This window comes from Embiotoca jacksoni, unplaced genomic scaffold (genome assembly GCF_022577435.1).
Source record: "Embiotoca jacksoni isolate LCO1_2020_lvr unplaced genomic scaffold, fEmbJac1.0.p SCAF_20, whole genome shotgun sequence".
NCBI lineage: Eukaryota > Metazoa > Chordata > Actinopteri > Embiotocidae > Embiotoca > Embiotoca jacksoni.
Window position 1 is genome coordinate 2028753 of NW_027185341.1, and position 13805 is coordinate 2042557.

Genomic DNA, 13805 nt, shown 5'->3' on the forward strand with positions numbered 1-13805 from the left:
CAATACTACTTTTCTAACCGTGTCCAATAGCCTCAATGCAAAAGAGGCAATATGAAGCCAATGACCCCAAATCATGAAGCATGACCACACTGAAGTTACCGCGGAGAAGAAAGAACTACAATCTTAATGGAACATCTTGATAACACATCCAGTTAATCTAAGAAGTAGATTAAGAGAGTAAAGATAATGATTAAATTAAAGTAAATTAATCAACCCTATCTCTGTCTGAAACATACAGTTTTGGCTTTAACCTACTCAATCCAACATTCAGGAGTTAACAGTTCCCTTGGACTGAAAAAGGCTGTGTCAGCATTTAGTTTGTTATTAATTGCTGGGGTGACTGAGGACAGCGGGAAGCCGTGTAAACTTTGACTCAACTCTCTGCGTTCTTGCGAGACAATGAAATATATGCTGTGGTCGAGACCCCTTCTTCTGTTACACCATGTTTCCTGATCCAAACCTCCCCCCACACCCCTCCCAGGACCATTTGTCCCACCTCTTTCTGCATCATCCTGTTGTACTTCTGCAGCTATTACACAACTGAGATTCGAAATTATAAGGTCTGTCAATAAAAACCCGTAATGACTGTGCTTACCACCGTCCCCTTGTGTAAACCTGTGACACAGCTGCATTCAGAGACAGTCCAGCCTCGTCACTTGAACATCAGCTTTAACACACGCGAAGCTGAAGATGCTCTTTTGACAGGCGTCATTCCGTAACCCTGGAGTTCACGTGATGGGTGTAGCCACCCTTCTTAAAACACACCTTTTTAAGTGTCCCTTAACCGGGTTGGTGACTGCAAAGCAGCAGGCCGATGTATTGCATGTATTTACTGCTGATTTAAGAACATGTCGGTTCGTTTAACGTTAGGACAGCCTGGTCTGACTTCAGCTCGCGATCTGTTTACGTATCCAAGGCGAAAACCTGTCTCACGCGGTAAGAATAAAAACATTTAAAGAAAACATCAAACCCACGAGATGTGATTTAAACGGATTCGACTGCAGACTGACATGTTGTGAGGTTACAGGGCCACCGCTTACTTTAGCTGGTGAAGCTAACGCTTTAGCTCCTTTACAGTACAATCCCCTCACACTTCAGCTAGCGTGGCTAACGCCGGCGTCAAAACATAACCGATTGGCTGTAAGATTTACCCACCGATTGCAAAAAACCCATGCTGCAGTTCAATGCGGAGACAATCGGAATAAGAGTGAACTTGGAGTCCCCCCCCCCTCAGTCTTACCAGCTGATCGCCCAACGAGTCACTTTGATATGACACATCAACAAATATGGCCACCGCAGGAAACAAAAAAACGACGAGGCGATATAAACCAATGACAGCCCAGTGATCGATGACGTAGTCTGACGTAAGCACACGACAGGTACCTAAATGGCGACAAACTCCGCCTTAAAATTGAATCGCGTAACACAAGTCAGTTCACGGATCAGCAAACCACATTAACTTACCTCACGCTGCTCATACTATTCATATGACTTATTGAAATGGTCTGCAGTTTATTCAAATACCGTACCGAACGAGATTATGTCAGTAATCCTAAATAAAAAAAAAAACTCTTCTCAAAACCTTATTTTGTTGAGTATGAAGCTCCAGAAATTCCTTTTAAACTAATGTAGCACAAAAAAACAAAACAAAACTATGAATTAAATAGCATCAAATGTTGTTGTATTACTTTAATACCCAGCCCTAATTCAGTTTTTTGGGTGCTTTAAGAACATTATTGCTTGTACTGGTTTGGAAAATAGCATATATTGAGTTTTTAATATGAGGATACATACTATCTGATGTAAGAAAGCAGTTGTAGATATTTGTTTAACAAATGCTTTTTTTTTTTCTCCTGAGGATATAGCCGAACGCTCACTGGGAGGCCTGGATGGCAACCAGGGAAGGGCAAAAAGGGTGTGTGCCACAAGCATCTGTGTGACCATGTGCCTTCAGTGCAGATGGTTTAAAGAGCCTTTCATTTAATTATTAACTTTTCTATGTGGCCCACTTAATATCTGAAGGGTTTTCTGTTTTTCAGCTGTCATATACTGTAAACCCCTATGACAGATTCTCATAAGATTCTGAATTAAACACAGTTCAATAATAAATTGTAGTACTTATTATTTGAATTCTATTGTTTCTTTTTCCCTGTCCCTTATATGGCACACATCTTTTAGTTGTGATGAAGTTCTAACATTTCCCTTTTTTTTTTTTACCTCTCCTGAACATCCACATTTTTACAAAGCTGAATACCTTGTAGTTGTAGTGTTTTATGTGTTCAAATAAATGAATAAATAAATTAATAAAATAGTTATTTCAAACGATAAAACATTTTAAATCATATGCCCTTCTAATTTAGTATCATTGTTGTTCTTACCATATTAGTTGAATTTTCACAATTGTTTATTATACCTACTTTATTTTTAATTTTACTAATATTATCATTGTGTAATTATCATATTATCAAGATAAATAAAGAAATACCATTTTTTTTTTTTTTTAGAAAATTCCAAAACTGTGAGCCAGTGCTCAAAGCACGTGATAGAGTAGTTCCAGACATAGCCCAACACTAAGGTGTATCTTTATTGACCTGTGTAAAAGTGTATTATTGTTGGTTTTCTGTAGCCTTAATGGTTGGAATGTCTGATTCTCACCCTTGCACAGAATCAGATATTCCTTTTATTATTTAATTTTTTTTTAAAAAATTTTTTATTATCAATTAAGGCAAATAAAATGTCCCTGCACAATCAAAACAAAGTGGTTGTTAAATGTCTCTCTTCTTAACCCTGGCCTTTTGACCTCCCTACAATTAAAGGTTATTGGGCATCCCAAAAAAAGAAGGCGGAACGTAGTGCGCATGTGCAACTCTTTTTTTTTTTTTTTCTTTCCCCCCTCTGCAACCACGCGTCTTCTCAGGTACGATACTGACTGTGCAATTTAATTTAAAAAAAAAATAAATACAGTAAATATGTATTTATTTGGTTTATTGTTGTGGTATAGCATTCTTTAAGTTCTTTATCGAAAGTTTTGCTGAGTTTTTGGCCTTAGTATCAGGTTGCAATTGTCTAATTAGCGAGTGACCTGTTTAACAGTAGGTGACTGTTAGCTGTTTGACCGTTCATGAACGAGCTGACGATTGTTTCTGCTCGCACCCGTTTGTAATAAACTGACTATTTATTTATTTATTTTTTTATATATAAAGGTGACGGCTACCGAGATGAACGGCTCGCTCACTCCGAATCAGGTTCGACCAAACCTGCCTTTGAGGAAACCCTCATCGAGGCCCGCGGCTCTTTCCACCACATTGCCTCCTCCCAGACACCCCGTCGCGCCCGGTGTGACACCTGTGCGACCCGCGTCGGGCGCCACCGGAGACGGTAAATCAGTCAAGATAGGTTTGTGTCCATTATCGGACACGTAACTGCTTTGGATACCTCCATTTTGAGTTGCAATTTGCTAACGTTATTTAACCTGTTTTTTTGTGTGTTTTTTTTTTTTAAGTATGTCGTCTCTCTTTTTATTTTTTTCAGGCACCATGAATTCACCAGTCAGCAGGAATACATCTGGAGTATGTAACAAACGTGCAGTTTTGGTTATTGGATAAATCAAGTGTGTCGTATTGACGTAAGAGTCTCAGTGCATCTCTTCTGCCTTCACAGTTGTCAGGCTCGGCTACGCCAGCACTGACTGGATATTTCTGCAACTTTTGTGGTCAGCAAGGTAACAATGCAGTTTAAAGGGACATGTTGAGTTCCTGCAGCCGTGTTCGTTTCAGCCAAAGACTCTTCGCCGGGCGAATTAACCAGCTCGCCCTGAAGTGGCAACACGTTTCACAGCTTCGTTTTGTCTTTGCTTTTCATATTAAGTTTATGGTATCGGTGTATCTGAGGATGTACTGTCGAAATTAATATGGGACACATTTCAGCACTGCGGTTTCTGTCAACAGTTTAGTGAAGCCTGATTTACCAATGTTCGTTGACAGGGAGTTTTCGGTGCAAGCGCTGCAAGATGTCCTACTGCTCTGTGGTGTGTCAGACGGAAGACTGGAAGGAACACAAATACTTGTGCACGCCCGTCGATCCGGAGACTGCAGTGTAAGCTGGGTCAACCCTGAGTGCTACTGACTGGCAGCTGTTACCATTGCTTTAACACCAACAACAACAAAAAAAAACGGCCGATAATTTTCACTCTTTTCCTTTAATCTAAAGAGAGAAACCAAAGGAAACGTCAGCTTTGCCAGTTGTGGCAGAAACCACCAGCCTGTTGAAGTTGGAGGTAATTGCAAATGAAAAGTTGTAAGTTCAACATTTGCATGATTTGAACACTGTAAAATAATAGTGATATTTAACTCTCTCTCTTTTTATTTCTATTTATTGAAGTATGGTGATCCATCCAGCCCCCACAGGGTCTTTTTAAAGGACTTACCTATTACTAAAGTCATTAAGGGAACAGACATTCAGGTATAACACACCCATTTTGCCTTAACTGTAAAGACTAATCTAATCAGATTTGTGAAATACCAAAACACTGTTTGTCGTGTTTTCAGGCATCTGTTGTTGAGTTTGACAGCCCTGGAAGGTTTTTCCTCATTCCTCAAAGCCCTGAGCTGCTTGAAGCTTTACAAAACATCAGCACACAGCTTCAGAAAACGTACAGCTGCTCCTCTGTGATGACGTATGTACCCTGTGTTGGGGAAGTTTGCGCGGTTCAGTTTTCCTGTGATCTGGTGAGTAGAGGCCCCTCTCAATCAATTTCACAAGATGCACAAGGTTTAGCAAACACACTGGCTCAGTTCTCGGCTCTGTCATTTGTCTGTATATTAATATGTGTAGAACTGGTACCGAGGCCTTGTGCAGACGTTGGATGCTGACCAGACGATGGCTAATATCCTTTACATTGACTTTGGCAATGAAGAGAATGTCCCTGTGGAGAGGATGAGACCCCTGACTGCTAATATTCAGCCTTTTTGCCCTTGTGTGAGTGCATATTCGGACCAGCAGTTGTCCAATGTAACAGCAATAGACGTCAAGACATTTTATTTTCTCCATAAGTATTAATCATGCACACACAACCATCAAGGCCATAACGTTCTTTATGCCTGCATTGTGACATCAGCGTCGTCCTCTATTACTTGTAGGCAATGGAGTGCTGCACCGCTGAGGTGGTACCGTTGGTTAGCCACTGGTCAGGCGAGTCCTGCTTTGCAGTGAGACAGCTGGTGGCCGGCAAGACCGTGACCGCAAAGCTGGTGGAAACACTGGAGAACAGCCGCATGCATGCTATCGATATCCTGCTTCATAATGGTGAGCTGAAAACCATAAGGATGAATGCACATGTGAAGAATTCTAAGAAGTTAAAACTCTTAAGAGCTCCCAGTTTGTGTTTGAGGGGCAAAAACCCTCTCTAGCTTTAAGATTAGACTCAAAACTTTCCTTTTTGATAAAGCCTATAGTTAGGGCTGGCTCAGGTGGACCTGAACCAACCCTTAGTTATGCCGTTATAGGCCGAGGCTGCTGGGGGACCTCGTTACACGCCGAGCTTCTTTTCTTTCCTCCTACTCTTTAACTCTCTACAGACTCGCACCTCACCATCTTTTTCTCTCACAGTTTTTGCTTATTATCTGTCGTCTCTCCATTCAGTTCCCTCGCTCGCGTAGTTTTTCTTCTTTCTTTTGCAGATGTCCCATCATGGAGCTGCATGCCTCTTCCCTGCGCTTGTCGTCTCCACCAACAGTTCTTCTCTTCTATCTCTATGCTGTCCTTTTCTCTCTCTGCTCTCCTCTCACCCCAACCGGTCGGGGGCAGATGGCTCCGCCCACCTCTGAGCCCGGTTCTGTCGGAGGTTTCTTCCTGTTAAAAGGGAGTTTTTCCTTCCTTCTGTTGGAGGTTTTTCTCCCTTAAAGAGGAGTTTTTTCCCTCCTAGCTTATGTGGGAATTGTTGAATTGTTGGGTTTCTCTGAAAAATATTGTAAAGTCTTGCTGTAAGGACTTCAACGTGTTAAGTGCCATGAAATAACCTCTGTTGTGATTTGGCGCTATATAAATTAAATTGAATTGAATTAAACCCAACTCCCTTCCTCCTTGTGTCTTTCAGGAAAGCAGTTGAGCACATTCCTCCTTGAGCAAGGATATGCACGAAAAGAAGTCACTGTATCACCAACTAAGCAAGATATAAGTAAGCTAACTTCATGTGTACTTAACCATCACATCTCAGATCAATCTGCAGATCAGGGCTCTGACAAGGGACAGAACTGGGGTGAATCGCAAGACATCACTGTTACACTGCAGAGTTTGTTGAGATATGTAATAGATATGTCATTTTATGACTTCTGACAGCATGTAAGAAATTCAGCATCTGGATTTTTTTTTTTTTTTTTTTTTTTTTTTTTTTTTTTTTTTTTATATATATACATTGACAATTAAGTATATTTAGAGAATACAATTAACCTGAACCACAGTGCTAAAAATATTCTCTCTGTTTATATGAAAAGAGTTTTGGCGTGTATTTGATTTTTCTCAGATGCCATGGTGAGTGCATCCTTGGAAAACTTCAAGTGTCACTCTGATGGGAAAGATGACAATACGTGGGCTCAACCACCGGAGCCACTGACGCAGGCAGTGGGAGACCAGCTATCTGTTGCGGTCACTCACTTCAAGTCACCCAGTCAACTTATAGTGCAGAAGGTGGAGAATGCTGGTGAGCCGAATTTCTTCTGGATAATGCAACCTAAACCTATCAACCTCAGCATGCATCTTTCCGCTGACAGAGATTTTGGTTTGCAGGAGTAATTCAGAATTTGCAGTTGAAGCTGAGGAACTACTGCTGTCAGGTTGCAGCCTCGCCGAACTTCCGACCAGCTCCTGGCACAGTTTGTTGTGCACAGTTCTCGGGTACAACCCTTTATGTACATATAGAAACATCACGCGTTGCATGTTGGCAGGATGTCCCCAAGTTTCAGAACAAAAACTTATATTTGCCAATAAATTAGTGTACTTCATAGTTCACTTGATTTGAAAATGCCCCGATCCTGAACGGTGGCGAAACGGACCAATTCACAAGATACTGAAAATATAACGCGCATAATAGTTGGGTTTCAACATTTCTACAGACAGTATAATATCAAGTTTGTATCTTCATAGTGGTAGATATGCTCTGTGAATCTATGGCCTTACCTCTTCATGTTTCTTTCAGAGGACAAGCAGTGGTACAGGGCTAAAGTGCTGGCTTACTCATCAGGGGAACACGTCTGTGTCGGCTACCTTGATTTTGGCAACTCTGAAGAGGTGGATTTAGGCCTCCTGCGACCTATCAGTACTTCACTGCTGGCCGTTCCGACGCAGGCCATACCGTGCGGTCTAGCAGGTAGGACCTCCATTGTGCAGTGTGTTTGATGGCTCAGTCGCAAGCCTTTTCTTTAACTTTAGTGTCACTCTGATTTTTTTTTTTTGAAGAAATCTACAAATATACCTCATTGGTGAAATTGGGCAATAATGTGATGATAAAATACTGCAAAAAGTCTGTGGTTTTGACTTTTATTTGGTCAATTGAAATGACGTATTACAGCACTAACGTGTTTTTAAGTCTTGTCTCAGCAAATTGTCTCTCGCACTCATTCAAACGTCTGTCTTCGGGCTCCTCTCCAGGTGTGCAGCCCGTCGGGGAGGAATGGTCTGAGGAATGCCTTTTGGCCCTGCAGCAAAGGGTATCCAACCGAATACTGCACATCGAGATCCAGGGAGCACACGAGGGCACGCTGCTGGTGGCCATGATCGATGAAGCCAGTGATCCTCAGGCCAACGTAGCCGAGCTGCTGATATCTGCAGGTTATGCCGTTACCGCCAGCAGTGACCTGCAGGCCGAAGAGACGACTACTGCAGAAACACAAGGTGGGAGGTGTCTGAAACGACACGCGTCACACAGTCGGACGTCTTTGTGGTTCCAGTCGGATCTTGTGCAAATGCAAGTCCCATTTTGAAATTTTAAATCAAAACGTGAAAAATAACATTCGGATTTAATCAATGACTGATTTCTTTTGACGGAGGATTATAACAGTGACTGTTTCCGCCTGTCCCTCTCTGTGGCTGCCAGTGAATGTATTTACCCCCCAGTCACAGTTTTACTTTTCGATGTCAACGTGTTTATGCATCTGTCTCACTCAATTTCATGACTTTGTTTTCAAGCTCAAAGTTTGATTGGACAAGGAATTACTGGATACCTCTGTGTGATGCATATTACTGTGTTGAAATGTGCTCTTCAGTGTCTCCCCCTGTGTGTGAGCCTCTGGTTTGGTCTTGCACTGAACTTCCCTGTCACAACCAGACAGTGGCGCTACTAGCCAGCGTGGTGGAGAACCCTGACGAGTTTTACTGCCACATCAACAACCCTGCAGGTATTGTTTGCTCAGTCTAGCGGACCACCATTATTGATCTTTGACAACAGGTTGAGCTGAATATTGACCAACAGAAAAATGCCACTTGGAGCACCCGTCCCAATAAGTATGCTGCCCGTTCACTATTGTTGTATACAATGAAAATCTTGCTTAATTGGCCACGTATCGCAGGTGCTCATCGGTGATATACTATATTATTCCCTTTTTCATATATTTTATTGACATACAGTTGTATTGTACAAATGTTAGTGGAAGCTTTACATTTGTTTTATTCAGTGCAATAAATACATGATCAAACTCTGGCCGGCATTGTTGCAATAGATTTTATATCAGACTGTGTCACGGAAATAATTTCAGAAAAGAATAAGACAAAGTTTTATATTCTGATACTTTTTCAGACCATCGGCGACTGATGGAGCTCGGGCCGCTGTTAAAACATCACTGTGAGGCCGACGCCTCACCTTTCATGCCCAAAGTAGGAGAGCCCTGTTGCACCATGTTCCCTGGTGAGACCATCACACTGCACCGCTGGTTGTGATAAATACTGTCAGCTCATCAAGCAGGCTGTTAAAACAACAACAACAAAAGGACAGGCATGATGCTTTTGTGTACGAAGCAGATTTAAATACTCATTGATGGTGATTCTAGGTGTTGCTGGGACTGATCATTTTTTTTATGAAAAGCCAGAATATTACATTTCTGTCTGTAGGCTGAATACCATTTGATTTAACTCCTTTTTCTTTCGGGGCCTTTGGTAGTCCATAATGTGCCGTTTGCTCCCCAGGTGACGGAGCATGGTATCGAGCTACGGTAAAGGGATCGTCTGAAGACATGATCGCAGTGAACTTAGTGGACTATGGTTACAGCATGGAAGTCAAAAAAAGCCACCTTCGGTCCATTACACCCCAACTCCTGACACTGCCCTTCCAGGCCATTCGCTGCTGGCTTACAGGTGTGTGTGTGTGTGTGTGTGTGTGTGTGTGTGTGTGTGTGTGTGTGTGTGTCAGTAAAACAACTGTCAGTTTAGCAAACAAAGGAGTATCTCTGTCTTTCCTGTCATCTCCAAATATGGATGTCATCCGCCGTGTTAAAGGCCATGCATGTTCGTGTTCAGGTGTGGAGCCTCTTGGATCTGAGTGGACCAGTGAAGCCCTGCTGCGGTTCCAGACTCTGGTAGCGGAGGAGCTGTCTGCACGCGTCCTCTCCGCCACCGAACGGGGCTACGGTGTGGACCTGGAGAGCCGAGGGCAGAATGTGGCAGCCGTCCTCATTTCTGAGCAGCTCGCCAAAGTTCCCGGAGAGACCGCCAAAGAGACGCATGAAAAGACGGCCTCCTCCACCAAACAGCAGGAGAGAGTGAAGCAAAATGAGCACCAACAATCACATGTTCGAGCCTCCAGTCAGACAGAAGCCAGTCCCACAGAGACACCAGCTGAAGGGAAGACCGCAAAGCCATCAGAAGGTCAGCTAGAGTGACGTGCTTTAGATCAAATGCTGTTTGGTGATTTTTTTTTTTTAGGAGCTGGATTTGAAGTGTTGTGATCTGGTTTCAGTTCCTTTGTTCCCAGTGGACTGGAAGACGGTGGCGCTGCCGCCCAACGAGACCTTTCAGCCTTACGTCGCAGCTGTCGTTAGTCCTGCCCTCTTCTACCTGCTCGGTCCCACCCAGGGTCAGAACACTCACTTTAGCACTCCCGTCTCTTATAAAAAACGGACATTACATGACAAGAAGTTGGTATAGTGGTCTGTTGTAACTATCGTGTTTTTGTGAAGTGAACCAGCGAAAGCTTCAGGAGGTTATGATGGAGCTGGCTGCCTACTGCAGCAACAACCAGGCCACTTTATCCTCCGCTGTGAAGAGCAGACCGGCTCCTGGGGCGGCCTGCTGTGCCCAGTTCTCCGGTGAGGAAAACACGGGTTAATCTGAAAATTCAGCCGCAAGTCAGTCGCATCGATGAACTTAAACTCGTGTTCGTTCTTTCTGCCACGTCGTCAAATACACGCAGCAACAAACAGCGGCGTTAGTCCTGGCCTCTTCCCTCTCAATTAGTCAAATTTCCACAAAACATTTGATTGCATGTCTCCTCCAAAACCACGCAGCCTCACAGTATGTGATCCAAGTTCGATGTTGGCCAGTATTACCATTAGTGTTTGCAGCCATTAGGGGGCAAACAGGCCGATTTTCTCACAAGACTCAGTAACAAGTAACAAATGCAACTTCAAAGCGAATCATGCTCCATGACAGCTAACAATACCCAAACAATGTCATCTTAACCGAGACATTTTATTTGATGAAAAATATGTATTTGAATCTCAGGAGGTGGACCCATTTGTTTTACACGTGATCCTGTTTTATGTGGAAAGGACATCCACAGTTCCGTCGTTCAGGCAGTGTCCATCCCCTCGCGTCGCTTACTGGCGACAGGGAAGACAAACCAGCGGAATCTGTCGGTGCAAATCTCTCTCTTTTTCATTCTCGCATCCAAGTGGTGTGTTGGCTCTCTGGCGGTTCTCGAGACCCCACCTGCAGTTCTCGTCGCTGCAGTCCTAAGCTGGTAATTCCATGTCTGCCAGTAGATGTAATTACACAGTGTGTGTGTGTGTGTGTGTGTGTGTGTGTGTGTGTGTGCGCGTGCGCGCGCGCGCGCGCATAGCTGAGCATCGGGGCTTCTTTAAACACACCATACAGGTAGGAGACTATAGCCTGGTATACATTCCACAGCCCCGCTAGCAACAGGGTCTGTTTTAATGGAGTTGTCTGTGCTGACTGGAGCTTCTTACAAAAGCTGTACATGTAGAAATGTCTCTTGTTATGTCTTAAGGGTGGATGTATAAGTTTTTTTTTTTTTTTTGTACCGAACTTGCTCATGAAATTTGTGCCTATTTTTTTTTATTTTTTTTAATTTATTTTTTTTGCCTCCATGACGGCATAAACTTTTGTTTCATGTAGAGAATGTTTAGCTCTTGTGTCAACGCAACCCTTTGACGTGACATAACAAAAGTATACAGGTGAATTAAACGCCTTAGTTGGAGCTTCTTTTAATTGTATTTTTTTTATTTATTTATCCAGCGGACAATAAGTGGTACCGCGCAGTGGTCCTGGAAGTCGGCGAGAATGAGACGAGCGTCATCTACGCCGACTACGGCAACAGCGAGAAGGTACCGTTCTCGCGAATAATGTCCATCCCCGTGCACCTGCTGCAGCTCCCCTTTCAGATCGTTCGCTGCACCGTCACTGGTAAGGCAACGGGGGCTGTCCGTTGTTTCAAGCACGTCCTCTGTGTGATTTCTCTGGGCTGCAGTAGTTTACTCCCCCCCCCCCCCCCCCCCCCCCCCCTTTTTAATAGGCAAGGAGCGGTTTCCGGCAGAGTGGCCGGAGGAGGTGCAGCAGCTCTTCCGAACTTTGCCGCTGACTGGCGTCCTGGCCACTGTCCAGTCCTTTGACGGCTCTGCTAACGTGCTCTCCCTCACTCTGCCCGCTGAGAGTGGCGGGGTACAGCTCACCGACACGCTCTTGGACGCATTACGCGCCCATTCAAAGAGTAACCCTCGCACAGCCGCCGCCCGGAAGGCTGACCAAACTGACAGCAGCAGCAGCACTCCCATCGGCACCACAGCTGCACCCGACCGCCCGCAGCCCAAGTCGGTACCCAGAACCCGGAGCGGACCGGGGCCGCTCGGCACCGCAGAGCCGACCAAAACCCCCGAGCCAGAAGCCAAGAACGTTCAGCAGAAGGAAAGTCCTTCTGCAGCGTCCGCGAACGGTCGGTCAAGTTGGAATTTGCGATTGTAGGCGAGATTTTAGGATTAAATCTGTACAATAATATATTTTTGTGAACATTTTAAAGTTGGATTGGGCAACCTGATATGACATAAATAAATTTGCTTCATTATTGTAAGTTTAAGTTACTAAACGGAGGCGCTGCGGGTATTTAATGCACATCTGGATGGGATGGCACACAAGATACCAATGCTGACCTCCGTCGGCGGTTCTGTTTGTGTTTCAGAAGATCCGGTGAAGCATATCGAGCCAGTGGAACCACCATGCCAAAAGAATTCAAACATTGATGGTATGTATGCATTAAAACGGAGCCTGCAGCCTCCCTGCCTGAGGTGACGTATTGTAATTTCATTGGACTATGATGTAAAGGATTAGTTTGTGACTTTTCGAGGTGGCTCAGAATTCACTTGTCTCTCCACCTGAATCCCAGATCATCAGACCTCTGACTGCTGCTGTCTGAGCCTGAAGAACAAGGTCAGAGCTGGTTTCACAGTTTTAGAATATATATATATATATATATATTTTATTTTTTATTTGTGTAATTTGATTGCGAAAGGTAAAACAACACGACGTGCGTTTTTAGTTTGTTCATGCGTATCGTGCGACAGGAGAAAATGTTTCATATTATTTTGAATGTAGGCGCAAGTGGGCGACATCAATATTTCCTCTTGTCCTCCACAGGTTGATCATCTGGAACAGCTGATGCAGCTGCAGCTCGCTCTCCTCAAGCACTTAGTTGCACAGACAAAATAACACTCGATGTTCAGTACATACATGTTCGGCATCTCGTTCCGATCAAGGCTGTTATTTTTTCTTTTCTTTTCTGCCTGTGTTTTCCTAAAACCGGTTTCCTGTGAATGTGTTCTCCAGAAGCTGCCATCCAGCTTGTCATTTATTTTATTTTTTTTCCCTCTTTATTCCCGTAGTTGCCATCCAGCTTTTAATTTTCTGTCCTTATCGCTGATGGTACACTCTTTTCATGGCTTTTATGTTTTTAACCTGTGGTTAAACTTCAGTCACTTTAAGGTTTTAATATTTCTGGAGCTTTTCTTAAAGAAAGAAAGAAAGAAAAAAAAAAAAAGATACTGAAAGCAATTTAAAGGTTTGTCTTTTAAAGTCTGCAGAAATGTCGGCTACAAGACACATCCTGCCTCCATTATCAGCTTGCCTTGTCTCCTGTAAGTGTGTTGTAGCGCATGCTGTGCTGCCATCTGTTCCTTTGTTCAGTCCTAATCACCTGTTAGGTCGGGGTGTCCTGCCTGATTGATTGATTTATGTTTGACATGTGTTTCAGTTTTCTCATAAACAAAAAAAAAATTCAGTGGTGGAAAACCTGAAGACTGACTGGTCCATTTCATTGGCTGTCCACACTAAGCAGAAGTAATCCGCAGCGGAGATTAAACGTAACAGTTTGATCTGCTTTCAGTGGGGTTGGATGAACTTCTCTTCTTGGCTCAGAGGGGGAAAAAATAAAAATAAAAAAAAATCCTTGGGAGCCATTTAAGTCTCTCGGGCACTCCCTGTCTTCGTGCTTCACCCCTGCGCGTGGGGAGGGAGGGAGGGAGGAGGAGGAGGGGAGTCGACAAATTAGACCCGACCGGTGCAGGTACATCACAGGTGGGCACGGCGAGTAG

General features: G+C 43.8%; 2 protein-coding genes across 4 annotated transcripts in view; one reads left to right on the forward strand and one right to left on the reverse strand.

Moving 5' to 3' along the window:
• ccdc186 (coiled-coil domain-containing protein 186) overlaps positions 1-1257 on the reverse strand; it is a 28359-nt gene extending 27102 nt beyond the window's left edge. The window contains exon 1 of one of the 3 annotated variants that reach the window (XM_069155558.1): positions 1241-1257. The gene's annotated coding sequence lies outside the window, so the exon portion shown is untranslated. Of the gene's footprint in view, positions 1-765; positions 790-1155; positions 1214-1240 lie in introns of those variants that run through there. The other 2 variants (XM_069155555.1, XM_069155559.1) reach the window with 2 other exon arrangements.
• Positions 1258-3218: 1961 nt separating this feature from the next.
• On the forward strand, positions 3219-13162 carry tdrd1 (tudor domain containing 1). The gene is made up of 25 exons (XM_069156279.1): positions 3219-3378; positions 3532-3569; positions 3661-3721; positions 3984-4095; positions 4210-4276; positions 4381-4461; positions 4548-4727; positions 4834-4977; positions 5139-5304; positions 6095-6175; positions 6521-6697; positions 6784-6891; positions 7193-7363; positions 7645-7887; positions 8259-8390; positions 8789-8896; positions 9175-9342; positions 9505-9852; positions 9944-10060; positions 10164-10292; positions 11461-11628; positions 11738-12154; positions 12398-12460; positions 12602-12645; positions 12853-13162. Exons 1-25 carry the CDS (start codon positions 3219-3221, stop codon positions 12922-12924), a joined length of 3555 nt encoding a protein of 1184 aa, XP_069012380.1. The 3' UTR covers positions 12925-13162.
• Positions 13163-13805: the final 643 nt, after the last annotated feature.

Excerpts from the sequence above, each read along its gene's own strand:
- tdrd1 (XM_069156279.1), top strand. The coding sequence starts at position 3,219 with ATGAACGGCTCGCTCACTCCGAATCAGGTTCGACCAAACCTGCCTTTG. Across the intron at positions 3,570-3,660 it reads TCAGCAGGAATACATCTGGA|TTGTCAGGCTCGGCTACGCC; the intron begins GTATGTAACAAA and ends CTGCCTTCACAG. Across the intron at positions 6,892-7,192 it reads TTGTTGTGCACAGTTCTCGG|AGGACAAGCAGTGGTACAGG; the intron begins GTACAACCCTTT and ends TGTTTCTTTCAG.